The sequence below is a fragment of the Rattus norvegicus genome, chromosome 1 (genome assembly GCF_036323735.1).
Source record: "Rattus norvegicus strain BN/NHsdMcwi chromosome 1, GRCr8, whole genome shotgun sequence".
Taxonomy (NCBI): domain Eukaryota; kingdom Metazoa; phylum Chordata; class Mammalia; order Rodentia; family Muridae; genus Rattus; species Rattus norvegicus.
Genome location: NC_086019.1, coordinates 173,605,609 through 173,632,834, shown reverse-complemented (window position 1 = coordinate 173,632,834; position 27,226 = coordinate 173,605,609). Strand labels below are relative to the sequence as shown.

Below are 27,226 nucleotides of genomic sequence, written 5' to 3'. Positions count from 1 at the left end.
ACACTCACACATCCAGAGAAAGCACAGCAATATCCAAGTTAGAATTCTCTCTACTTATTTAGTTTCTATTCCTAAATGATTTGAACCTCCATATATTTAAACTTTCAATGTATATGTGTGTGGTTTTTTCTGCTTGTCTATGTATGTAAGTGTCCAAAGAGGCTGATAGGGGGCATCAGAGCCCCTGGAGCTCTACAGGTCACCAGCCGCCCAATGTTGCGCTGGGAACCAAACTTGAGTCCCCTTAACTGCTGAGCCATCTCTCCAGCCTGAGCCTCTATATTTTTGCCGTCACAAAGGTGACCCCTTCATGAAAATCATCCACAATTATCACACCCTGAACCCATTTCATGCCACAGGATGTCAGCACTCAAAACAGATACATGCTCTTTGAAATATTTATTAGCTATATAAAACTAAACAATACAGCGTCTGTTTCTTCAAGGTAATTTTCTTTGAAGGCTGGAATGGCTGAGGTCTCCCAGACGCTTAGCTTAATGAAGTTTTGACAGAACATGTCATCTTTTCCTGGTAAATCTTCCTAGAGCATACAGTTATTTCTCCTCACTCCACAGACCTTTGAACTGCATTGAAAATTAGGAACATCTGCCACACACAGAAAAAAAGAAGAAGAAGAAGAAGTTCAAAGATGTTCAGAGGAGTGCTTCTCCAAAGTTGTTGATGCTAAATGTTGGGAGAGGGACAGTTCCAATGATGCCATCATCTTCCATTTATGTATTTATTTTAAAACTAGAAATCGACTGATTTTAAGAAACTTCTAAGAGTGCTACCAGGTTTGAGGGAAAAGACCCACTCACTCTGTAAATCATTTTAATGGTGCTAGTCCCAGGCTTCACTTAAGATTATCACAATATCCAAAACACTTCCAAAACCTTTCTCAAGAATCCTCTTCCTCAATGGCTTTAACTCATTTACAAATTGCTTGGAAAGTTCACACACACAGGCCAGGTGAAAGTGTCAGCATGCACCTTTAGTCTTAGCACGTGGGAGGCAGAGGCAGGCAGATCTCTGAGTTGAGGGCAGTCTAGTTTACAGAGTGAGTTCCAGGACAGCCAGGGCTACAGAGAAACCCTGTCTGGGTGGGGAGCGGGGGAGGCCTGGGGGTTGGGGGGAGAGAGTTTACAATTAGAGGTTAGAGAGATTAAGAACATGTCCTGTTTAGAGAGGACTCAAGTTCAGTTCTTAACACTACATCCACATGAGGTGTCTCACAACTCTAACTCCAGTGCCCAGCTATCTCATCACCTTGTTGCCACCTCAGATCCTTCACTTATCTATGCAGAGACATAGGCACATTAAAACTGTTAAAGATTTTAGCTTTAGTTTAGGGTGGGTTTTGGTGGTTTGTTTTTTTTTTCCAAAGATTTTATTTATATGAGGACACTGTAGCTGTCTTCAGATACACTAGAAGGCATCAGATTTCCTTACAGATGGTTGTGAGCCACCATGTGGTTGCTGGGAATTGAACTCAGGACCTCTGGAAGAGCAGTCAGTGCTCTTAACTGCTGAGCCATCTCTCCAGCCCCTGGTTTGTTTGTTTGCTTGTTTGTTTTTAAGATATAATTCGGGGTTGGGGATTTAGCTCAGCGGTAGAGTGCTTGCCTAGCAAGCGCAAGGCCCTGGGTTCGGTCCCCAGCTCCGAAAAAAAAAAAAAAAAAAAGATATAATTCATTTCTGTTGCCCAGAGGCAAGAAGAGTCAGATCCCAGGACACTGGAGTTAGAGGCAGTTGGGAGCCACCTGCTATGAGTACTAGAATTGAACTCAGGTCCTCTGCAAGTGCAGCACGAGATCTTAATCACTGGGACATCTTCTGGTACTCCTGATACGTAGATCCCTTCTCTCTGTGTGTGTCTCTGTGCGTGTGTGTTTGCGCACACATGTGTGCATGTTGCAATGAGACAATGTGAACTGTCATTTCTTTGGTAACATTGACCATGATTTTGAAGATGGACGTTTCTCATTGGTCTGGAGATTTCTAAGACACCAAGGCAAGCTTAGCCAGTAAGCCCCAAGAACACATCACCACATTTGGCTTTTTTTAATGAGAGTTCTGGGATTGAACTCAGGTCTTTGATCCAGCCTGGGAACCTTGCTAATTCCATAATTTCTTGACCTCTGGAACAAAACATACTTTAAAAAAAAAAAAATCAAGGGGCTGGGGATTTAGCTCAGTGGTAGAGCGCTTACCTAGGAAGCGCAAGGCCCTGGGTTCGGTCCCCAGCTCCGAAAAAAAGAACCAAAAAAAAAAAAAAAAATCAAAGCTAGAAAATTGTTTTTTCTGGGGCTGATTCAGTGGGTAAAGGAACCTGGAGACCTGAGAGTAATTTCCAGAAGCCACATGGTAGAGGAAAGATGCTTGCTGACTCCTGCAGGCAGCACTTTGACCTCCACAGGCATAAACATCATGGTACATGAGTACCTCCCCCATCCCACAAAATAAAGAAATAATCAAAAAGTATAAAGACATTAGCTCAAAACGAAAGGGGTACAATTCATAATTTAGCATCAGTCTTTTTTTCTGGTAAGAAAAAGCAACAGTTTTAATTGAATTGTGTTGACTCCTTCTACTTTTGGTTTTTATTAAAGTCAGCTTTCAAAAGTTTTATCAATGGTAAATATCTGCCTCAAATAATAATAGAACTTTGTATCTTACACCCTGGACATCCTGGATCTTGCTCTGTGGACCAGGCTGGCCTTGAACTCACATAGATCCACCTGGCCCTGCTTCCCCAGTGCTGTAATTAAAGGCATGCACCACCACTCCTGCTGGCTAACAAAAACTATTTTTCCCCCAATTTTTGGGGGGCTAGAAACATGGGTTTGGTTAAGAACATCTGTTGCTCTTGCAGAGGGCCTGGGTTTGATTCCCAGCGCTACACATGATAGTTCACAACCATCTGCAACGTGTAATCAAAATAAAAACAAGGGCTGGAGAGATGGCTCAGTGGTTAAGAGCACTGACTGCTCTTCCAGAGGTCCTGAGTTCAAATCCCAGCAACCACATGGTGGCTCACAACCATCTGTAATGAGATCTGATGCCTCTTCTGGTATGTCTGAAGACAGCTACAGTGTACTTATATATAATGTCTAGATATTTAGATAGATAGATAGATACTTTAAAAAAAAACAAAACCAAACCCAAAAACTAAAATAAAAAATTTATTAATGAGTGCTCTGCTTACACATAACCGGTTATCTTTAAAATCACATTTATCTGTTTGTGTGTGTGCCTGTGGTGGTTTGTATATGCTTGGTCCAGGGAGTGGCACTGTTGGGAGGTGTGACCTTGTTTGGAGTGGGTGGGGCCTTGTGGGTATGGGCTTACCCTTGTCCTAGCTCCCTAGGGATCAAGTATTCTACTAGTGGCCTTCAGATGTACCATGCCTGCCTGGATGCTGCCATGTTCCTGTCTTGATAACGGACTGAACCTCTGAACCCAGCAGCCAGCCCAATTGAACGTTGTCCTTCTAAGAGTTGCCTTGGTCATGGTGTCTCTTCACAGCAGTAAAACCATACTAAGACTGACAGGCTGTGCAGGTGACTTCTCTTCTACCATGTGGATCTGAGGGATTGAACTAAGGTCACCGCCCTTGGGTACAAACACTATATGCTGAGCCATCTTGCCTGTTCCCCAAACCACTCTGTTAACAGATAAAAATGACTCAACAAAAAAATACCTTCCGGGTTGGGGATTTAGCTCAGTGGTAGAGCGCTTGCGGTCCCCAGCTCCGAAAAAAGAACCAAACCCCCCCCCCCCAAAAAAAAAAATACCTTCCAGATGGTTCAAGATTTCTCTCTTCAAATTTTAGCTTTTTGAGGGACAGGATTTCATTGGCTGTCCTAGAACTCTCTGTGTAGACCATGCTGGTCTCAAACTCAGAGATCTGCCTGCCTTGACTCCTGAGTGCTAGGATTAAAGCTAAATTTTTTTTTAATTTTTTTTCGGAGCTGGGGACCGAACCCAGGGCCTTGCGCTTCCTAGGTAAGCGCTCTACCACTGAGCTAAATCCCCAGTCCCTTTTTTTAATTTTAAGATTTATTTTTATTTTATGTGCATTGGTGTTTGACTTCATATATGTCTGTGTGAGGGTGTATGGAGTTCCAGTTGTAAACTGCCATGTGGGTGTGGGGATTGAACCCAGGTCCTCTAGAAGAGCCATCAGATTACTGTTGAGTCATCTCACCAGAGCCCTCCAAATAAGTTTTTTCTTGAATATCAAAAATAGCTGGAGAGATGGCTCAGCAATTAAGACCACTTACTGCTCTTGCAGAGGACCCATGTTCTGTTTCGTGAAGCAACGTGGTAGCTCACAATCACAGGGAATTCCAGGCCAGGAATTGGATGCCCTCTTCTGATCACCACAGGTACCAGGAACACACATGGTACACACAGACACATGGAGGCATAATGTAATACAAATAAATCTTTAGTAGATTGGGTTGGATGTCTAGAGGAGCACTTGGCAAGGCCCTGGATTGTCTGTCTTGTGTAATAAATGTACACATGAGGCAGCCTCCTAACATAGCGAGCTTTGCTGTGACTCAGACTAGTTAGAAAGCTGAGTTGCATACTTTATTCACTTAACCTGAACCTTTAAAATTATACCTCATTTCTAGTGTCATGTGTATAAACATGTGATTATGCTTAAATGTATTATTTAGATTGATAAAAACAATCCAAACTTTCATGGGCTCTCAAGTGTAACTAACATGTACGAAAGCACATCATCAAAGTCCCACATGGCATCATAGGTCCTGGAGTTCTAAGTTGAGCACTGGATGGTAAAGGAGGCAGTTAAGTTTCAGGCCACCCTGGAAGGTGAGATCCTATCTCAAAGAGCCAGCAGCAAAGAGGAAGTGCACTCTGCTCTCAGCAAGTCATATATATTTATCCACATTCTGTAATGAGCAGTGAGGGGATACAAAGTAGAAAACAGGCACCGTGAAGATTTAGACAATTAAGGTAAGCACAGAATGACTTTTAATACGCCAGATAATGTTAATAAGACACAAGTCAAACAGACAAGTGCAAATGTGTTTCAGACCAAAGTTAATAGAAAAACAAATGAGACATTTCCCCCTACTTTTGGAGGGCAACATCTACTAGCCAAACACTGTTAGTCAAATGGCTAATCACAGGTAAAATGTATTTTGTGAAAAACTTGAATAGTCAGAAGTCATTCTGGTATATTAAACAGCTATGTACAGTATTACCAAGATCAGTTTATATACACAAATATTGAAGAGAAACTGGGCAAAACATTTAAAAATAGGCTAACCATACAACCAAGTACAAGACTTGACAGGAGGAAGGAAACATGTTTTAAAGTCAGAGGACATTATAAGAAAAATTTACAAAACCAGTAATAATTATACTACATTAATACAGCATTCGAACAGGGAAGGGGTAGGTGCACTTTTTCAATGCACTAGCTTCAAAGTCCAAAGAAAAGGAGGCAAAGCTGCTTTTCATGAAGAGCAGCTACATATTTCACATAATTGTTTTGAAAGAAAGCCTATTAACAACAATGATTGTTTAATGCTAGTTTTACAGCAAGAGGAAACTAAAATAGCAGCAAATTCACAAGGCAAGGCTTCCACAGAATGACCATCCCATGGTGCACATGATGCCTAAAGTGCTCCCAGTTGGATATACAAGTATAATTCACAATAGAAAAAAAGAAACGTTAAGATTGACACAGGTACATTGGAGGCTGAGTAGTACTGAGTCTCTGAGCATTTCCCTTTTTGAAGGGAGAGGATGATCGCAGTAAAGCCCTCGAGTCCTTTCCACAGTCAAAACAAGGAAAGACACCTTTCATCACACGGCAACAGTGAATGAGAAGCAGCACACCACCACAGTGGCTCACCCCGCAAAGGGTGGTGGAACATCCAACAGTGACTGACATCCTACATGAAACAGACGGGAAGATGAGACAAAAGCCTGACAGAGCCAAGTCAGAATACAGCTCTCAACTGTAATTCACAAAGTCACAAAAGGCATTTTAGGAAAACTACTGACACCAATGGCAAAGTAATTGCAAAGTGGATTCTAGCAGTGATTTCAACCTAGCTTCCTCTTGTCACAGTTTTTTTTGTCCTTTGAGGGGGAAGGGCTGGGGAATGTAAGCAGTTCAGTATATAGTAAGGCTGACAGAGCGGTTCATTTTCTTTCCAATAAGTCGAGAAGTTCTATTACTCTGGGTGGTAGATCTAGTGGCCATCCGATCTGTGAGGAGTGCCCGTTCCTCAGCTGCAACTTTGGCTGCCATTTGGGCTTTCTTGAGTTCTCTACAAAAATAAAAAAATAGAAAGCAAGACTTTAATTTACCTACTGCATTAATTCTATGAAAAGAGTCTAAGAGGCCAAATACAAACTGAATTGTTGTGCTGGCTAGTTTTATATCAATTTGACACAAACTAGGATCATCAGAGAGGAGGAGCTGTAATTGAGAAAATGCCTCTACAAGGTCAGGCTGCAGGGAAACCTGTTTCTTAATTAATGACTGGAGTGGGTGGGGCCAACCCATTGTCAGCTGATGATTCTGGGATGCATCATAAGGGTACATGACACACCTGGGGCTGGTGGTTAAGATTCATCAGCGAGAACACCTGCCACCAAGCTTGACAACCTCAGTTTGATGTCAAAATTCATATCCTAATAAGATCAAATCATGGCATGTGCACATAAACCCAAAAAATAAGTGAAATGTAATTTAAAAAAAAAATAAAATAGAAATGAGAAGATAGCTTAATGGGTAAAATGCTTGCTGCACAAGTATGAGGACCCCCAGCATCCACCCAAAAAGCAGGGTGGGGGTTGACGATTTAGCTCAGTAGCAGAGCCGTAGATAAGGTCTTCAGCTATGAGGGTGAGCCGTAGTATGGGTGTGGCAGCACATGCCTGTAATCTTGGGGTTGGGTAGCAGATAGGAAATCCTGAGGGCTCTCCCAGACAGCCAATCTAGCTGAACTGGCAAGATGCAGAGACCCTATCTAGAAAATTAAGACTGGTACTGTGCTGTACACATTTGATCAGAGCCAGAGGCAGGCAGATCTCTGAGGTCAGCCTGGTCCACACAGAGAATCCTTATCTTGAAGAAGAAGAAAAAAAAAATTTGAATAGAAACATTAAGGTGGAGAGAGGAAAACCACCTGATATTCACCCTGAGTCCCTGTACACATGTGTACATATATGCACGCCACGCATAAACTTTTTTGATCAACTTTATCTTTCCAACCAGCTCTCTGAAACTGCCAAGTCCCTCGTCCTTAGATCAAATACAAGAATCATTTACAAGAGCCAAGCGCTCTACCACTGAGCTAAATCCCCAACCCACACTATTTAAGACAGTATCGCTGACTAAATTTGGAGCGTCATGATTCAGCTGAGCTGGTAGGAAACCACCTATTTCTGCCTTGCCAGCACTGAGACTATAGACCGGCCTCTGTGCTCAGTGTTGTACAAGTGGCCGGGGTCCAGTCCTCCTAAGTCACTGCCTCACTTTGGTTCTCTCGCACAAAATTACAAAGTTTAGCAAAAACCCTAAATGATCTCTTAAAATCTGAGAATCAATGAGAAAGGCAGAGTAAAAACAATAAACCCTTACTTCTGCAAAAGAGAATTTTTGAATTTTTCAGCATTCAATTCTATTCGTAACTGCTCTGCGCTCTTTCTAGAGGCAGACAGCAACACTGAATGCTTCACCAGCACCATTGCTGAAGGTCTTCTCTCTGGATCAGGATGAATCATAACCTAAAAAACAAAAGGAAAATAAAATAGTGGTTAAAAACTACTTAGAACCCTATGTGATGGGACATATGGCTCTGGAGGCATAGCCCAGCCTGGTCTATAGAGCAAGTTCTCGGAACATCCAGAACTACATAGAGAACCTATCTCAAAAAGAGAAAAAAGGAAAAAAACCTATTTAGTAAAATACTGAGGTGTTAATATAACACTCACTTTTAGCAACTCTGTCAACTCCTGGGAAAGCACTTGTGGAATCCGAGGTAATCGACCCTGTCGGATTTCATGCCACTGGTCTCCATTTCTGGGAAGGGGTTCAGCACCAGCAGCACATACGACTGTGAGAGCAAGAGCAAAAATATCTGCTTTCGGTAGATGGCTATAGTTCTGTAAAATTTAAAGAGAAAAAAAATTAAGGTAATAGCCAAAATAATAGATTGCACATCTTGATGGTCTCTGTAAAAAATTATGTTAAACACTTTTGAATGCCACATTCAAGCATCTATTTGGAAACAAGCTGCTAAATGTAGGAAGATGGTTTAACTACAAATATAAATTGGGTCTGGGTTACCTCGCTTAGGATGGTATTTTCTATTTCTATCCATTAGCCTGCAATGTGGAGAGCTCTTGGTGTCCCTTCAAGGATATTAGCAAGAACTTGACATTGGGCTAGCACAAGAAAGCTCAAGATCCAAGATCTTGATCATCTTGGTAAGTCACTGAATACCTTGGGGCCTTTGTTTATGCCTTGTTTGTTCCCTTGCCTTTGACCTAGAAGTGATCTTATTCTTTGCATGTACCTAGAATGGTACAAAGGCAGACTGAAAAAAGGTAAATCCACCTTAACACTTGCTGGGGTCATACTATGTTGTCTAATTGTCTCTTTTTTATTTAATCCTCCCTCCCTCAAGAACTGTTTGATTTTGAGTTGGCTTGGTCACTACAAAATTCATGATGTCCTCATTTTTAATAGCGAATAGTATTCCATTGTGTAAATGAATCATATTTTCTGTATCCATTCTTTGGTTGAGGAATATCTGGGTTGTTTCCAGCTTCTGGCTATTACAAATAAGGCTGCTATGTACATACTGGAGTGCTATGAACATGTGTCCTTGTTATACGTGGGAGCAACTTTTAGGTATTTGCCCAGAAGTGCTGTAGCTGGGTCCTCAGGTAGAACTATTTCTGGTTTTCGGAAAAACCACCAGAGTGATTGCACTAGTATGCAATCCACCAGCAATGGAGGAGTGTTCCTATTTCTCCACATCCTCTCCAGCATGTACTTAAGTTTTTAATCTTAGCAATTCTAATTGGTGTAAGGTGGAATCTCAGGGTCATTGTGATTTGCATTTCCCTGATTACTAAGGATGTTGAACATTTCTTTAAGTGCTATTCTGTCATTTGAGAATCCTCTGTTGAGAATTCTGTTTAGCTCTGTACCCCATTTTTTAATTAGGTTGTTTTGTTTTTTGGAGTTTAACTTCTTGAGTACTTGTATATTTTGGATATTAGTCCTCTATTGGATGTAGGGTTAATGTCTTGGTGTTTTACTGTCTACTCATGACCAAGGCAACTTGTAGACAACGTTTAATTGGGGCTAGCTTACAGGTTCAGAGGTTCAGTCCATAATGATCAAGGTGGGAGCAGACATGGTGCAGGCAGAGCTGAGAGTTCTACGGTTTCATCTGAAGGCTGCTAGAAGACTGGCTCTCACATGATTAAGAGTCTTAAAGCCCACACACACAATAACACACTTCTAACAAGGCCATACCTCCAAACAGTGCCACTCCCTGGGCCAACCATATTCAAACATTTTACTCCCTGACCCCCATAGGTTTCTTCAAACTCATAAGTCTATGGGGGTCATACCTAGCTATAGCACAATAAAAAATACATTTAGAGCAACTTCCGAAGTTCCCACAGTCTATAGTAGTCTCAACATTGTTAAAGGGCCAAAATTCAAAGTCTCTTCTGAGGTCCATCCAATCACTTAACTGTAATCCCCAAAGCAAGACAGGAAACCAGCTGGGCAACTCCAAACTCTGCATGTCATGGCTGATGTCAAAGTGCTCTTCAGATTGCTCTTTTCTCATCTTTGTTAACTATAACAAAGTTCTCTCCCCTGGGCTGGCCCAATTCTCTCAGAGCAGCTTTCTTTGGCAGGGATCCAACAGCTCTGGCAACTTGAATTAGAACATCTTGGAGTCTCCAAGGCAATGTCAACATTACAACTTCTTGTTCCAATGTCAGGTCTCCACTAAAGAACTTGCATCATTTCTCCAGCTCTGCCCTCTGTAGCACTCTATGCTCTGTTGACTCCACTCCACTGCTGCTGTTCTTGGTGATCATCCTACGGTTCTGGCATCTACAATATGCTGTGGTCTCCCACTGCAACTAGGCTTCACCTTCTCCCACAGGCTCTCTTCATGATGCCAAGCCTCAAATCCTTTGCATGATCCCTTCAGTCCTGAGCCATCAACTGCAACTGAGGCTGCACCTTCACCAATGGCCTTCCATGGCCTCTCACACTGCCAGCCTCAGCTGCTCTTCATGACCCCTTCATGCCTTCAAAGCTAGTATAACCGTGGCTATGTAACTTTCTCCTTTTCATTAAAAGGCTCTTCATAAGAGTGAACTTTAGTAACCACACAACAGAATTTATACCAGGCTGTTTCGAGACTTCCTTTTTCTTTTTTTTTTTTGGTTCTTTTTTTTTTTTTTTTTTTTTTTGGAGCTGGGGATCGAACCCAGGGCCTTGCGCTTCCTAAGCAAGCGCTCTACCACTGAGCTAAATCCCCAACCCCGAGACTTCCTTTTTCAAAGAAATTTAAATCTCTTCACCTTAGCCTCAGGCAGACCCTTTAGAAAATGGCAAAGAGCAGCCACATTCTTCACCAAAATACTACAAAAACAGTCTCTACTCCACATACTGAAACCTCTTCTCCACTGAAACCTCTCGGGCCACATCTGCAGTTCAAATCATTCTCAGCAACAAGGTCTTCCATATTCCTACTAGGATCGTCCATTATGGCCACTTAAAGCATTCCAGTGCTTCCCAAATACAAAGTTCCAAATCCATTCTTCCAAACAGAAGCCTGTACAGCACAAAGCCTATATAGTAATACCCCAGTCCCTGGTACCAACCTCTGTCTTAATGTCTTACTAGTGTGAACAGACACTGTGGCCAAGGCAACTCGTAGACAACATTTAATTGGGGCTATCTTACAGATTCAGAGGTTTAGTCCGATACGATCAAGGTGGGAGCATGGCAGCATCCAGGTCCAGGTAGGCATGCATGGTGCAGGCAGAGCTGAGAGTTCTACATCTTCACCTGAAGGCTGCTGGGAGAAGACTGGCTCTCACGTGGTTAGGAGGCTCTTAAAGCCCATGCCCACAATGACAAACTTCCTCCAACAAGGCCACACCTCCAAGTAGTGTCACTCCCTGGGCCAAGCATATTCAAAGTTCTTTTCCCAATCTATAGGTTGCTGGTTTGTCCTACTGGTTATGTAGTCATTGATAAGTGGATATAAGCCAAAAAGTACAGAATACCCGTGATACAACTCATTGACAGTATGAAGTTTAACAAGAAGGAAGACCCAAGTGTGGATACTTCAATCCCACTTAGAAGAGAGAACAAAATTATCACAGGAGGCAGAGGGAGGGAGGGACCTGGGTAGGAGAGAGGAGGCGGAAGAGGAAAGGGAGGTAGAATTGAGTAGGGGGAGGGGGGAGACAGGAGAGAAGCTCAGGGAGCCAGGAGGATTAATGGAAATATGTAGCAGTGTGAGGGTGGGGAGTAGCAGAGGGAACCTATATGAAGTCCTGGGATGTGAGAGGATCCCAGGACTCAATGGGGATGACCTTAGCCAAAATGCCCAACAATGTAGAGATAGAATCTGAAGAGACCACCTCCGGTAGATAATGGCCCCCAGTGGAGGGATGAGGAATTAATTTCCTCAAAATCTTTGATCCAGAACTGTTCCTGTCTAAAGGAAATGCAGGGACAAAAATGGAGTGAAGACTAAAATGGCCGTCCAGTGACCAGCCCAACTTGGGATCCCATGCAAAGGCACCAAACCCTGACACTATTATGATGCCATGTTGTGCTTGCAGACAGGAGCCTAGCATGTCTGTCCTCTGAGAGGCTCTACCGGCAACTGACTGAGACATGGAGATATTTACAGCCAACCACTGGACTAAGGTTGGGGACCCCCTATGTAAGTTAGGGGAAAGATTGAAGGAGCTGAAGGGGATGGCAACCCTATAGGAAGAACAAACAGTATTAACTAATCTGAACCCCCTCAGAGCTCTCACAGATAAGCCACCAACCAAAGATCATAAATGGACTGGTCCGTGGCCCCAGGCATGTATGTAGCAGAGGATGGCCTTTTCTGGTCTCAGTGAGAGAGAATGAGCCTAATCTTGTAGAAACTTGATGCCCCAGGAAAAGGGAATGCTGGTGGGGGTGAGTAGTGGGGGAGCACCCTCTCAGAAGCAAAGAGAAGGGGGAATGGGGTGAAGAACATGGGAGGGAGAACTGGAAAAGGCAGCAACATTTAGAAATGTAAATAAAATAATTTAGTAATAAATAGTAGATAGATAGATCTACAAACAGATGCTGCTTTATCAGTTGTTCATGACATAATCAGAAGCAAGTCTCAAGCCTTTGGGGATGCATATGCAAACAATGTACCTGCAGAAATATGAGCTTCACATATGCATTCGTTCAACAAGGCAGAACAATGTGCACAGAACAATGTGCAAGGAGACTCTATTAGACTTTATGTGACACAACATCATAATTTACCTTTCATTTCCATAGTAAATACAACATTTTCACATTGTTCTCTATGCATATATGATCATTCTTATAGAAAAAACTTCTGGAACAAAAAAATTCTAGGTCAGTGGAAATGTGATTTTATTTTATTTTTTAAATTTTACTTTTTGGAGTTGGGGATTTAGCTCAGTGGTAGAGTGCTTGCCTAGCAAGCGCAAGGCCCTGGGTTCGGTCCCCAGCTCCCAAAAAAAAAAAAAGAATTTACTTTTTATGTGCATTGGTGTTCTGTGTGAGGGTGCCAGATCCTCTGGAACAGATAGTTGTGAGCTCCCATGTGGGTGCTGGGAATTGAACTAGGTTTCTCTGGAAGAGCAGCCAGTGCTCTTACCTGCTGAACCATCTCTCCAGCTAGAGTCTGACTTTTAAATCTGAATATGGTAACAATATGGTCTCTAGAAAGGCTTTACAACTTTGAAGTTCCACTGGTAGTGAATGCAACAACTTTCAATGCCATCAGAAATAGGTTTAGACTTTTTACTTTTAGTTTACTAGTTAATTAATTTTCAACATATTAGAATTCAGTCTTCTGTCAACTGGTACCAAGCAAATACTATAACCCAAGGAGGAAGAAATTACCTCTTGTAAAACTTCATTTGCTAGAAAACGACTATCACCTTCTTCAACTTGTGGACTAGAGATTCTTGTTACATGCCCAAGATCACCTAGAGGTATTAGAAGAGTACAGAAGCTCAGTTAGTAGACAACTTATCTATCATGCACAAAGCCCTGTCTTGTTATCTATAGCCATATAAACCAACTATAACTATGACAACACAGGTCCATAATCCTAGGATTCAAAGTCGAGGCAGAATCCTCAGCTTTCTGGGCTACACAACAAGCTCAAGGAAGCAGACCTGGGATAATGTATACCTAGGATACAGAAAATCCTGTCCCAAAGTAGATAAACATGGGCTGGAGAGATGATGGCTCACAGACAAGAGCTCTTGACGCTCTCACTAAAGACCAAAGTTCTGTTCCCAGCATCCACACAGTAGCTCGCAACTACTTGTTACTGAGTTCCCGGGGATCTGATGCTTCTCCTGGCTTCTTTGGGGACCAAGTATCCAGTGGTGCACTTACATGAGACTATGGAAATGTCTCAGTGGATAAAATGCTTGCCTCACAAGACTAAGGACCACCATTCATATCCCCAGAACCCATGTAAAAGCCAACATAGGAACACATGTTTGCAAACCCAGAACAACATCAAGATGGGAGCTAGAGACAAAAATTTCAGAGGTTCACAGGCTACCTATCCTGGGTATCCAAAGCAGTACACAGCAAAAGACCCCACCTTGGAACAAGGGGGAATATGAGAATACTCAAGCCTGTCCTCTAACATCTACACACGCTGTGGCATAGTCTTTCCCATCATGCCCACTACACCTATGCACACACCCACCCCTAACACCAACCCTTCTTAAAGATTTATTTTATTTATTCCATGTATGTAAGTACACTGTTGCTGTCTTCAGACACACCTGAAGGGACATCGGATCCCATTATGGATGGTTGTGAGCCACCATGTGGTTGCTGGGATTTGAACTCAGGACCTCTGGAAGAACAGTCAGTGCTCTTAACCGCTGAGCCATCTCTCCAGCCCCACACCAACCCTTTTTTTTTTTTTTTGGTTCTTTTTTTTTCGGAGCTGGGGACCGAACCCAGTGCCTTGCGCTTCCTAGGCAAGCGCTCTACCACTGAGCTAAATCCCCAACCCCCACGCCAACCCTTCTTAATTTTAACAGTTATCCCTAATAGTTAACAAAATAGTTTTACCTATTTTAAACATAACTTTGTTGGATATCCAGTCATCTTCATCTCCTTCTTCAGAGACTGCATTTGGGATTGAGGTTCGAGATATAAAAATATTACCTGTTGAATAATAATAACTATATTTAACAAACAAGGCTGAAGTGGAAACTTCTAGTTCTTTGGAAAGTTAGTTATGTCAAATGTTTTGCTGGCAAGTGAAAGGATGCTTGATAAAGTAAACACCTGAAAGAATGTTTTCCTGAAGCAGACACAGGTAAAAGAATGTTTTGATATAGCAAACACATAGAAGGACCTGTGATGGAGTATAAATATGACCCCACAAATAGTGGGAGACTTTGGCATTAACGACACGTGTATTGATTGCCTTGCATAGCATTGTTGAGCTCACAACCTGTGGTAACTCACCAAGAACTGCTTGTGAGGTTCCTGCGGCAGCTTCAGGGTCTGCCTGCTAAAAGAAATGGACTGTAGCTGCCAGTTCATGCCTGGGGTCTGCCTGCCTAGTGGACTGGTCTGCACCCGCTGAGCCATATTTGGTGTTTGCTAAGGGACTGAATTGCTGAAAAAGAAGATCAAGCTTGCCCCTCCCCCGCCCCTCAAAGAACTATTGCTGTACTAGTCGATTTCTCCTTTAGCCTAATAACTTTTGTCTTCTACTACTTCTGCTGAGTGGTGGAGAAGAGGAGAGGTTGAACCCTTATTAAAAGCAGGCTGCAGGCTAGAGCGATGGCTCAGTGGTTAAGAGCACTGACTGCTCTTCTAGATCTGTAATGAGATCTGATGCCCTCTTTGGGTATGTCAGGAAGACAGCTACAGTGTCCTTATAACTAATAAAAAAGAAGTAGAGGGGCAGGAGAAATGGCTCAGCAGTTAAGAGCACTGGCTTCCAAAGGACTAGGGTTCAATTCCCAGTGCCCACATGGCAGCTTACATCTGCCTGTAACTCCAGTTTCAGGGCTTCTGACATCCTCACACAGCAGGATGGATGGATGGATGGATGGATGGATGGATGGATGGATGGATGGATGGATAGATGGATAGATAGATAGATAGATAGATAGATAGATAGATAGATAGATAGATATGCAGGCACACACCAATAAACATAAGATATTAAAGAAAAGAAAAAGTAGCAGGATAACACCTGAAAAGGGTAATGATATAACCAGATGTGGAGCATAGTCCTGAAACAGATACCAATGTAAACAGACCAACTATGAAAGACTTAAAACACTACTTAGTAATCAATGAACAGTAGTAAGAGGCTTTCACATTGTTACAATGAAGTCCTTTATTTCCTATATCCAAGTCACAAACAACACAGCCAAAGCTTACTTACTAGGTTTTATATCCATGTGAACCAAAGACATTGAATGTATGTATCTCAAGCCCCTGCCAACTTGCAAAAGGAGATCCTTCAGCTCTGCTTCAGTAAAGTAGCTCATGACTCTGTAGTTCTCACTTACAGCGTCAGCTAAACTCCCACCTAATGGAGACAGCAATCATCAAACATTTTACTTTCTCATCTCTCTACAGTCCACACCCAGAACATGGTATTTAATAGAATCAATCTCTCGCTTCAACTTTCTTGGGATATCAACTTTTATTTATTGTTTTTGTATGAAATGCATCTGCAATTATAGAAAATAATTTTTTTAAAGATTTATTCATTTATTATATATAAGTCCACTGTAACTGTCTTCAGATACACACGAGGTACAGACAAGGGCATCAGATCTCTTTACAGATGGTTGTGAGCCACCATGTGGTTGCTGGGAATTGAACTCAGGACCTCTGGAAGAGCAGACGGTGCTCTTAACCACTGAGCCATCTCTCCAGCCCAGAAAATAAAATTTAATTGCCAGGCCTAGTGATTAGGCACATAATCCCGGCTTTTGGGAGGCTAAGGTAGGAGGACCACAAATCTGAACCCAGGTTAGGCTACAAACTGAGTTTAAGGTTACCTAGCCCAGACAACTTATTAGGACAGGAGGCAATGCTAGCTAGCTGAACATGTATAGATCCCAGGTTCAATTCTCAGCACTGGGGGAAAACACAATTTAAATTTTCTTTTAACCTATCAACCTCAGCAACCAATTTTTGTTCACTTTCTCAGGATAGATTGTCAAGTTTCTTTTTCTGAGAGGATGGGGCAAGTAAGGCCAATGTACATTTGTTAAGTGAAATGGGGGAGCTGAGAGTAGAACAAGAACCAAGCCATTTTACACAAATCTTTAATCCCTCTGGAGGTAGGGACTGGCAGATATCAGTGAGTTCAAGGCCAGCCTGGTCTACACAGCAAGTTATAGACCAGACTGAGCTACCTAGCAAGACCCTGTCTATAAATAAGAAACTGATTTAAACCAGTAAAGAGTAGAGGGCTGTACTACCTACCTATGTCATTTATTGGTCCACAAATATTAGACTGTTATTTATGAAACAAACCTTTACTATCAAGTGTTATTTTTTTTTAACGGAACGCCTCACGAATTTGTGTGTCATCCTTGTGCATGGGCCATGCTAATCTTCTCTGAATCGTTCCAACATTAGGGTATGGGCTGCTGAAGCAAACACTATCAAGTGTTTCTAAAACTTACATTTTTTTTTTCCCTTTTTTTGGAAATAGGGTCTCTATGTATCCCTGGTTGGCTACAAACTCAAGAGATCAGTTTACCCCTGACTCCAAAGTACTGAAATTAAAGAGTGCACCACAACAACCAGCTATGTTTCTTTTTAAAAAAAAAAATAGATTTATATTTGTATAAATATATATGAGCTTATGTTCGTGTATAAGTGAATGCTCATTATGTGTGCACATGTGGAAAATCAGGAATGCTGGTATCTCTCCACCTAATTCTTTGAGGCAAGGTCTCGGGTAGAACCCAAGATTCATTCACATTTTCTCTGCTATGCTGCAAACCAGAAGCCCCAGTAATTCTCCTGTCTTTGCTTCCCTGGGACTTGGGGATCAGAGGCACATTCAGGAAGCCCAGCTTGTTGCAGAGATTCTGGAATTTGTACTCTAGAGCTTGTTACTGCCAGTAAGCACTCTTAACTACTGAGCCATCTCCATGACTTCCTAAGCCATATATTTCTCTAGTCTTTATGGAAACAATTTAAAAAACAACCTATTATGTGTTAAAAGGTACATTTAACCAGAATGAAGTGGTGCATGCTTTGAATCCTAGCACTTGGGAGGTAGAAGCAGGCGGATCTCTGTGAGTTGTCTATAGAGCAAGTTCCAGGACAGCCAGGGATACCAAAGAGAAACCCTGTCTTGAAAAACAAAAATAACCCAAAAAGGGTAGCTTGTAATAACAGATTCCTATAAGGATCAGAATTCAGGTGTTAAGGTAAAGATTTAAAGAAAAAGGAAAGTGAAAGACTTGTGAAAGCTATGCAGAGCTGACCTTTATTTCCCTGTTTTGTTTAAACTGAGGTAGGGGAGCATATAGACAATTAAAAATATATAACTTACTGCAGTGGTTAGAATAGATTTGGCCCTCATAGAATCATGTGTTTGGGCCACTGGAAGTGACACTATTAGGATGTGTCCTTTTTGGAGGAAATATGTCACTATCGTGGTGGGCTCTGAGGTCCTATGCTCAAGCTCTGCCCAATGTGGGAGGACCCTCCTCCTGGCTGCCAGTGGAAGACAGTCTCCTGCTGCTGCCTTTGGATCAAGATGTAAAACTCTTGGCTCCTCCAGCACCATGTCTGCCTGGTTGCTGCCATGTTTCCTACCAAGATGATAATGGACTTAACCTCTGAAACTGTAAGCCAACTCCAGTTAAATGTTTTCTTTCACAATAGTTACCTTGGTCATGATGTCTCCTCACAGCAATAAAACTCTAAGGCACTTAATATTAAAGTGAATTATATGTAAGTATATATAAGTATAAATATGTAAGTATTAATGAATTATAGCAATAAACTAGACTGGACAGATGGTGGGAATAAAGCATGATTTTAGAATGTCTTCAAGAAATGGCTAAATTGGGGCTAGAGAGATGGCTCAGTGGTTAAGACTACCAACTGCTCTTTCAGAGGTCCTGAGTTCAAGTCTCAGTAACCACATGGCTGTAATGGGATCTAGTGTGACTGAAGACAGCTACAGTGTACTCCTATACATAAAATAAATAAATCTTTAAAAAAAAAAGTCTTAACAAGGGGACTAGAGAGATGATTCAGCGGTTAAGAGCACTGGCCGCTCTTCCAGAGGGCCTGAGCTCAAATCCCAGCAACCACATGCCACCTCACAAATGTCTGTAACTCCAGTTCCAGGGATTCTGACACCCTCAAACACCAGTACACATAAAAATAAATCAATTAATTAAAAAAATCTTGTTCAACGTACAGGAACACCACACAGAGGGAGCTAGGGATGTATCCTAACACACATGAGGAACTGACCCCCCGCCCCAAAGGGACAAAAAGAGAAAAACATAAGATTGCAATAAATATTCCCATGGTATTTATTATGAATGACGATGAGATCACTTACCATTACAGTATTCATTCTGTATAAGCATATGGTCATCTTCTGCCCAGGCAGAGAAATAACGAACCACATGGGGATGCTGTCCAAGCACAGCATGAGCATACACTTCTCTCAAAGCATTCTGTCTAGAAGAACAATATGAATAAGATGTTAAATCATTTCTACTCAGGAGTAATCAATTTATCTGAAGCACCATAAAGTAAACCCAATCTCTTTAAACTATCACTATGCTAAAAGATGATTAGTTAAGAGAACTAAGAATTATGCAAACTGGCATGGTGGCACACACTTTAACCCTGCCCTCCGGGAAACTGAGGCAGGAGAATGGGAATTCAAAATCCTCAGTACATAGTGAGCTCACCCAGGCTAGTCTGAGCTACATAAACCTATCAGGGTGCTGGCAAGTTTGCTCAGCAGTTAAGAGCAATGGACTTCCAGAGGTCCTGAGTTCAATTCCCATCAACCACATGGTGTCTCACAACCATCTGTATTGGGACCCAGTGCCCTCTTCTTCTGATGTGTCTGAAGCCAGCTACAATGTACACATATACATAAAATAAATCTTTAAAAATAAATAAATAAAAGCATTAGGTGTTTGGTTACATAAAACCTTAATGTTTACTAGTAACAAAGGAGATTAAAAAAGCAAAAGACAAAATGTTTAATACATACTCATCAACAGAGCCAGCCAATGGCTTTTTTGATCGTTTAATGGCATAAATGCATCCATCTAGCCTCTTCACACATTTAAACACAGAACCAAATTCTCCAGAACCAATTTTCTCCAGCTCATGAAATTCAGTTGTATATCGTGACTTCATATTGCTTTCAGTAATTGTAATTCTCTGTAAAAGGAGGGTATCCATGTATAATACAAAGATATGAAACGTGTAAATATATTTCTACCTTAGGTTCTGCTGTTTACTTAAGAAGCAAACATAATAACAACATTTTAAATAATAAAGTTATTTACTTTGGCAGGTCTTGTTTCATCTTCAAACTCATAATCACTGGCTTCCATGTCTTCAGAGGAACTAAAAAGTAAATATGTGGGTTTTACTAAAACATCAACTTGAAACTAAAAACTTTACCCAACTACAGAGTGAAATGCATTTTTGATGGATACAATTAAAGGAGAAGCATTTAATTTTGTAACCCTAAAATTTGACTCAGATGAGGAAAATAAAGTTCCTATGGAGATAAGCTCACTAACTAGACTGCTCACATGGACAGAAATTAAAGCATTAGAAATGAAATCTCTGGCCACAGAGGTAGCTCAGAACAGTGGTTCTCAATATACTCACATTACAATGCATAATAGTAACAGAATTAAAGTTATGAAATAGCAACTATGGATGAGGGGTCACCATAACAAGAGGAACTGTATTAAAGGGTCAAATCATTAGGAAGGTTGAGAAACACTGGTTCAGAAGGTAAAGGCTCTAGCTACCTCTTGACACCTGAGTTTAATGCCAGAGACCCACACACTGAAAGGAGAACCAACTCCTGAAAGTTGACCCCCCCATGTGTTAACCTCACATGTGTGAACCTCATACCCAAAATAAATATAGTAACAACTCTCTCCCATTAGTTGCCACCATAAATCTGACACGAAATCTAGACTTTTCTTAAAAATTTGTATATAAGTGTTTTGTGGGTATGAAAGTCACATGCATGCCTAGTGCCTGAAGAGGTCAGAGGGTCAATAGATCCCCTAGAACTAGAATTATAGCCATTTGAGTGCTGAGAACTAAACCCCAAGAACAGCAAGAGCTCTTAACACCTAAAGCCACCTCTCAGGTCATAGAATCATGGTTTCTTTTCTTTCCCTTTCTCAGACAACTACTTTCCTACAGCTGATTACCCGCCTCCTGAGAGCTAAGTGCTATTCAGTAGAAGCCTAATTTTGAGAGTACACCTTAGATACAGAGGAACAAACTATACTTACTCATTAAAATATGCTCTCTTTCTCCCACGACACTGTCCTGAGGAATGAAGCATTACAGGATCCGGAGTAAAGGGGTTAATATTCACTTGAGGAGTTTGCCGTGTGTCGAATTCTCTTTTTCCTGATTTTTCAGTGTCCATGAATAGAGAACTACCCCGGAGTTTAACAGAGCTGGAATCAATAACTCGAGCTTTGGAAAGCAAACTCTAGGAAAGGGAAATACAATCCTCAGGATCCAGTCTTCTGGACAGTCTTCTCAATATAACCTCCAACTTGCCTTTCTAAGTGGCCGAATATGTAGCCCAAAGCAGCACATTGTGAATGAAGCTCTGTACTAGAACCCATGCAGGGAGGTTCCGTTTCCCGACTTGGGGAAAGAAAAGAACAAGGGAAGGGGCAACACACAAGCCTTAGTTATACTTCAAGTAAAATAAACAGTGGCTGACTTAGTGGTCAGGTTGAATACTAACTACTTATCTGTAAAAGACAGCAAAGTAAAAACCGGTACTTAATCCTAAAAAGGAACATCTGTAGTGACTAAACTACAAAAAAGTTCCTATCAGTGGCTAAAAATTAACAGGCTCTTTTAACATTCTAAAAATAAAAACTATCACTCTCATAAAAAAATTCCCACATCCACCACAAGTAGGCTTTTTGGGTCTGTCGGCCTATAAAATAGCAAAGCACAAAACACATGTATACTCGAGGTTTATGACTAAGGTTGCACGGAAATCAGTAATAGACTCCCTTTAAAAGGCCTATTTCGGGGTTGGGGATTTAGCTCAGTGGTAGAGCACTTGCCTTAGCAAGCGCCAGGCCCTGGGTTCGGTCCCCAGCTCCGAAAAAAAGAAAAAAAGGGGGAAAAAAAAGGCCTATTTCGAGGGGCATGGTAGCGAGCCTTTAGCTCCAGCACTTGGGAGGCAGAGGCAGGAGAATCTCCGAGTTAGAGGCCAGCCTACTCTACAAAGTGGGTTCCAGAACAGCCAAGGCTGTTACACAGAGAAACCTTGTCTCAAAAAAGGGAATTTATTTCCCGTGTTAAATTTATAGATGCCATGCTTGTCTTTATTTGAGGAACTGTCTACTTTTAATTTTTTTGTGACTTGTCAAGAATTACCAGTGACAACATGCATATTCACGGGCTATTCCGGACGGGTTCTAAACACACACTTTTTTAAGACACATTAGTTTTGACACACAGGCCAACAAAACCGCAGGGGAAACCCCAGAATAAACACAAAGCTTCCCTAATACTAAGTCCCGAAAGACAATCAAAAGCTACCTGGAATATTCACGAGTTCACGACAGTAAACGCAGTGACAACTCCCAAAAGGAAAAGCAGAATCTCTAGTACCATATAACACGGAACCACAAGTCCAGAGGGTTGGAATAAAACCTTTTAATAAACCGAACTCCTTCTATCCGTGCCCCCCAAATTACAGGCCCGGACACCGGGTTTAACAGGCACCATATGGCTCGGAGTGTCAGGTGGCCAGCAGCAATCCGGCATCCTAGCACACCGCGCCACCGGGGCCAAATACTCAACCACCTGGACAGTGGGGACCAGGCCCTTTGTAAAGTGGCGTAGTTACAGACCAGGCCCATTGTTCAGTTACATAATCTTAACCGACAACTTCTGGGCAGAGCCAAAAAAGGGGGCTGCCAACTTTTTTTTTCCCATTGGCGGCACAGGACGGCGAGCGGGGTGCGGCGGGGCGGTTATGTAACCGAACCCCGGCAGTGGCGCGCAGGGCAGCAGCGCCGCGGCCTTTTTTTAAAGGCCCTGGAGCCGGCTCCTCCGCCCCCTCCATTACCTTGGGAGTGTGCGGCGTGTCGAACAGGCGCAACTTGCGGAAGGTCTTGTGCGGAGGGGTGCTCGGGTAGTCGGGCTGCGGAGAACAGGGGTCGTCCATGGCTCGCGGGACCCCGCAGCCCCGCGGGGAGGCATCCCCAGGGCCGCCGCAGCGCACCGGCGAGAACGAGCTGCCCAGAAAGTAGGCAGTCGTAGGTGACTTGACGGGCGACGAAGAGCCGAAACCCTCCTCCTCCCAAGAGTCGCCCTCGGCTCCTCCGCCCGCCGCTTGCGCGCCCCCGCCGCCGCCCCGCAGCAGCAAGTCCTCCTCCAGCTCTCCCGGGCTGCTGGGCTCCGCGCCGGGCGAGCGGCGGCGGCGCTCGGCCTCGGCCTCGGCAGGGCTGCGTGCAGAGGGCAGCGGCGAATCAGGCTCCTGGAAGGCCGAGTCCTCCCCCGTACTGTGGCCGCTGCCTTCCTCCTCCTCCTCCTCTTCCTCCTCACAATCGCTGCCGGGTGAGAAGATGAGCTTCTGCCGCAAACTGCAGGCGGCTGCGGCGCGGCGGGTGGGCGGCGGCTGCTGTCGGCTCAGGAAGCTCATTTCCCGGCTGCAGTCACGGCGGAGCACCGGAGAGCAGAGGACCGGCGAGCACAGGCCGGCGGCGTCCAGGTCGCGGCTGGCACAGGGGGCGGGTCCGCCACGTGCGATCCGGCGCGCCCGGCTGAGGCTGCAGCGGGCCTGCGCCGGGTCAGCGGCGGCGACTCCGAGGCCTGCCAAGCTCCCGACGCCGCGACGGCGACGACTGCGGCGCGATTATGTCCAGCGGAGACTGACCGGTCCACTGCTGGTGAAGGTCTCAAGTTCGGCCGCAAGTTCGCGTTCCGCGGCTTCCCGCGACCGTTAACCACGTGAGGGCCCAGCCCACCAATCCCCGCCCAGCCCCGGTTTGAAAAAACAGGGAGGGCGCGACGTAGCCCACGGGGATGGAACCGGCTACGCGATTTTGGCGGGAACTCGCTGGCTCCGCCCCACGGCCTAGGCGCGCCGCCAGTCCTGGGCGGGTCGTGGCGTGGACGGCCAATGAGTGGGCCTCGATTGCACAGAAGCCCGCCCAGAATCTATGTGAAGTGGACCGGAGCCTGCCGGGAGCCGCCCGACGAGGAGGGGCGTAGGGAGCACGTCTACCGCCCTGTGCTGGGCGTGGGTCAGCCTCCCGGTCTCCCGGTTCAGAAGCATCCGGGCACTGTGCTGCCTTTGGGGACGGCTAGAAGCCTGGCCCAACCCCACGTTCTGAAGCCCGACCCCTTGGCGTTCTGGGCGTGGCTGTGTCCAGTCACGTTCCAAAGTCGCGGTCTGAGTCGGAAGCAGTGACCGAGCTCTGGTCCCCGCGGGGTGTGGGACTCAGATAATGAGCTGCTGGACAAGGACACTGGCTATAGGAGTGTCCTCTGAGGTGGCCTTTCCAGTCCTGACTGAGTCCCTCACGACCGAACTCATCCGTGGCAATTGGTCCTGCCACAAGCCCGAATGCCCACCCTGCAACCGTAGTGTTTATGTTTGTTCGCTAACACGTGAGAATGAGCTGACCAAACTGATTGGTCCCAGGAGAAAAAAACAAACAAAACCTAAAAGGTGTGCGCTGGCGCACACACCTTGATTCCAACAGTCTGGAAACTGAGGCAGGAGGATCAGAACTTCAAAACCCCTTTGCTGTGTAATGGTCCTGTCTCATAATTTCCAGGAAAAATAATTTCCACAACCTTATCAACCGTAACTTAATCTCTTTACATACAAGTGTGTTCCTATTTTGTATGCTATGATCTATCATTTCTCCTTGTTATTTTGGAGCTTTTGGTTTCTAGCATTCTTTGCTGTAGTGGGAATTGCTGAGGCCAGTCTGAAACACAGAAAAGTAATATTCTTTTTCACTAGGAAATTAGAATCCACTTTTGGGGAACCGAGATTATCTGAAGAAAACTTGATGTTTTTTAATGTAGATTCACATTATCTGGATAATAGCTGTTTATAACTTTTCTATTGTCATTATTGTATTTAAAGAAGTATTAATGTGGGGCTGGGGATTTAGCTCAGTGGTAGAGCGCTTACCTAGGAAGCACAAGGCCCTGGGTTCGGTCCCCAGCTGGAAAAAAAAAAAGAACCAAAAAAAAAAAAAAAAGAAGTATTAATGTGTGTATATATTAACACACACACACACACACACACATTTTTTTAACACTTCAAAAGCTTAAAAGTCAAACTGATTTTTGTTTTTGAGACCTGCCTTTGCCATGTAGCCCAGATGATTTGAACCACCTCCAGGTGCTGGGATTATAGACCTGTGCACCTGCCAGTCCAGGATGATTGATTGGTCTTTGTTTTTAGTTTTTATTTTTTCAAGATGAGAAAGCTGTGTAACTCACAGGGATCCATCTGACTTGGGAGTTCAGGCATTATTGTTAGATTGGGATGACCTGAAACTAAGAAAGATTGAACTCAACAGAAGCAGATTGTCCTTTAGTTAGAACAATGAAGGCCAGTAGTATGTCCAGTGGAGATGAGGGCTTTGGCAGTTTCAAAGGGAACTTCTGGGGTGGAAGTTTCCATATGCAGATCTGTTCCACTTAAATTGTCTCAAAAGTGTAAAAACAGAAGGAGGTTAGTGTGGTGATCTTCTTATCAGCTTGTCAACATTTCTGTCCTGAGTTTCTCAGTTCATCTGTGACTTTTTTTTAAAGCTCTTCAATTATAAGTGTGAGTCACAGGTCCAGCTTCCTAGCTAAGGTTTGAAATTATTATTATTGCCAGGCTGTGCGGCACACACTTTTAATCCCAGCACTCAGGAGATAAGGCAAGCAAAAACTACCAAGAAAGACCCTATCTCAAGAATAAATTATTATTAGCATCTGTGTACATGCTACCATGAATGTGGGTATGTATGTGTGGTGTGTCTATGAAGGTCACTAACCTTTACTTGAATCCCAGTGATCAAACTCAGGTTGCCCGGCTTGCAAAGGCCTTCACTCTCTAAGCCATCTGTCAGTCCTGTCAAGCTGAATTTTTAATAAAAACCCACTTTAGTTCCTAAAACATGACATGAAAGTTTTCCTGAGGTCCCAGTGGTGCTTTAAAGTAACCACAACTGTCTAAATGTCTCTTTTCATATGCTAACCCAAACTGTAATTATGTTGATCTGATTGTTCTGTGTGTGATAGTAGGTGTCTAACAATGGAGTTTCAGGATTACAGGCTGCATCACACCTGGCACAAACACTTGCCTTTAATCCAGTGTAGGATAAGAGCTTACACTTGTCCATTTCCTGGAGAGGTGCTGTCTGAACTACCATGGCCAGAGCCCTGGAGGGGATATCTGTCACCTCTCTTCACACCTCCCTTTCTCCACTCTTTTTTTGTTCTTTTTTTTTTTTTCGGACCGAACCCAGGGCCTTGCGCTTCCTAGGCAAGCGCTCTACCACTGAGCTAAATCCCCAACCCCTCTCCACTCTTTTTTATGGACAGTTAACCTTTCCTTCATTTTACAGGACACATAAATAAAAGTAAGCTTAGAAAACTGCTTTAATTTATCTATAATATGAACTAAATCTTAAATTGTGCTTTTTAGGTAAAGGGGAACATCAGAACCCCTTGCATACCTGTCCCCAATTAAATAGATGTTTCTGAGCCCCTCCTATGTAAGAATTCCATTTACAACCAGCAAGATGTCTCACTCAGTTGGTAAAGGACAAAGCACCCGCCATCAAGCCTGACAACCTGAGTTTGATCCCCAGGATCCTGTGCTGAGGAGAGAACCAACTCCCACCACAAGTTGTCCTTTGACTTCCACACACACACCATGTGAGTTATACACACACGCACACACGCACACTGGCAATAACGAGTTTTAACCATATGAAGTAACAATTCTGCTGACTGGCTTTGCTTTAGTGCCTTCTCCAGCTTACATCCATCTGCGAATCATTTGCTACTACCCCTGTCCTCGGTCACTCAACAGTCTCCTTTATTACTGCAGCTTCTCTTGTGGCTTTGGTGCTCCTTATCTTTTAACTGATAAGAGCCCTTAATTTAAGTTGTTTGATGGTTTGTTTTCTTGTTCCAAGTCAATTTGCCTATTTAAGGTTTTGAACAGACTGTTACTACTGTGTTCAATGAACGCTTCTAAAACAGACTTTTTTTCCTCCATGTTCTTTCCCCCTTCTCTAAAATAATGAAATTTTAAATGTTCTGAAGGTTCCCAGATATTCCTCATTCCCAGCACAATTTTCTGGAGCCAAACAGTGTTAATAGTGTTTGTTTTGACTTTATCTCATACTTTGCCACCTGCCCACCTCCGTAGACTGGGAGGTCCTTGAAGTAAGGCTGGATGGCCTAAAGGACATTGGCTCCTGATAGGAAGAACTCAGTCTGTAGACCCAGGGATTTGGATTCCTGCCACCCAGGTAGTCAGGGAGAATGGGAGAGGCCAGTTCCCATTGTTGTGTGGTATGTAGTGTGAAAAATACCTGCTGGCCAGCCATAGATGGCTCCACAAATACAGGTGCTTGCCGCCAGGCCTCTGAGTTCTCTCCTCAGAGCCCACAAGATGGA

At 43.4% G+C, this 27,226-nt stretch overlaps 1 protein-coding gene and 1 non-coding gene across 6 annotated transcripts; both read right to left on the bottom strand.

The window, feature by feature from the left end:
* Nucleotides 1-384: 384 nt before the first annotated feature.
* Nucleotides 385-27,226, bottom strand: Wee1 (WEE1 G2 checkpoint kinase). Of its 5 annotated transcripts, XM_006229974.5 has the most exons (13): nucleotides 26,115-27,226; nucleotides 22,650-26,014; nucleotides 20,836-21,041; nucleotides 19,861-19,921; nucleotides 19,560-19,732; nucleotides 18,891-19,012; nucleotides 15,726-15,872; nucleotides 14,390-14,485; nucleotides 13,190-13,275; nucleotides 7,987-8,157; nucleotides 7,634-7,779; nucleotides 6,223-6,314; nucleotides 385-606 (listed from the first exon to the last, which is right to left on the bottom strand). In XM_006229974.5, exons 2-13 carry the CDS (start codon nucleotides 23,223-23,225, stop codon nucleotides 542-544), a joined length of 1,941 nt encoding a protein of 646 aa, XP_006230036.1. In that variant the 5' UTR covers nucleotides 23,226-26,014; nucleotides 26,115-27,226; the 3' UTR covers nucleotides 385-541. The 5 variants fall into 5 exon arrangements, with proteins under 5 accessions (XP_006230036.1, XP_063119123.1, NP_001012760.1 ...); XM_063263053.1 differs by lacking the exon at nucleotides 385-606 and having other exon boundaries at nucleotides 4,892-6,314; nucleotides 26,115-27,223; NM_001012742.1 differs by lacking the exons at nucleotides 385-606; nucleotides 26,115-27,226 and having other exon boundaries at nucleotides 4,892-6,314; nucleotides 22,650-23,294.
* Nucleotides 16,854-16,960, bottom strand: Rnu6-1168 (RNA, U6 small nuclear 1168). The gene has a single exon (XR_005499968.1). It is a non-coding gene; the product is annotated as a U6 spliceosomal RNA (small nuclear RNA).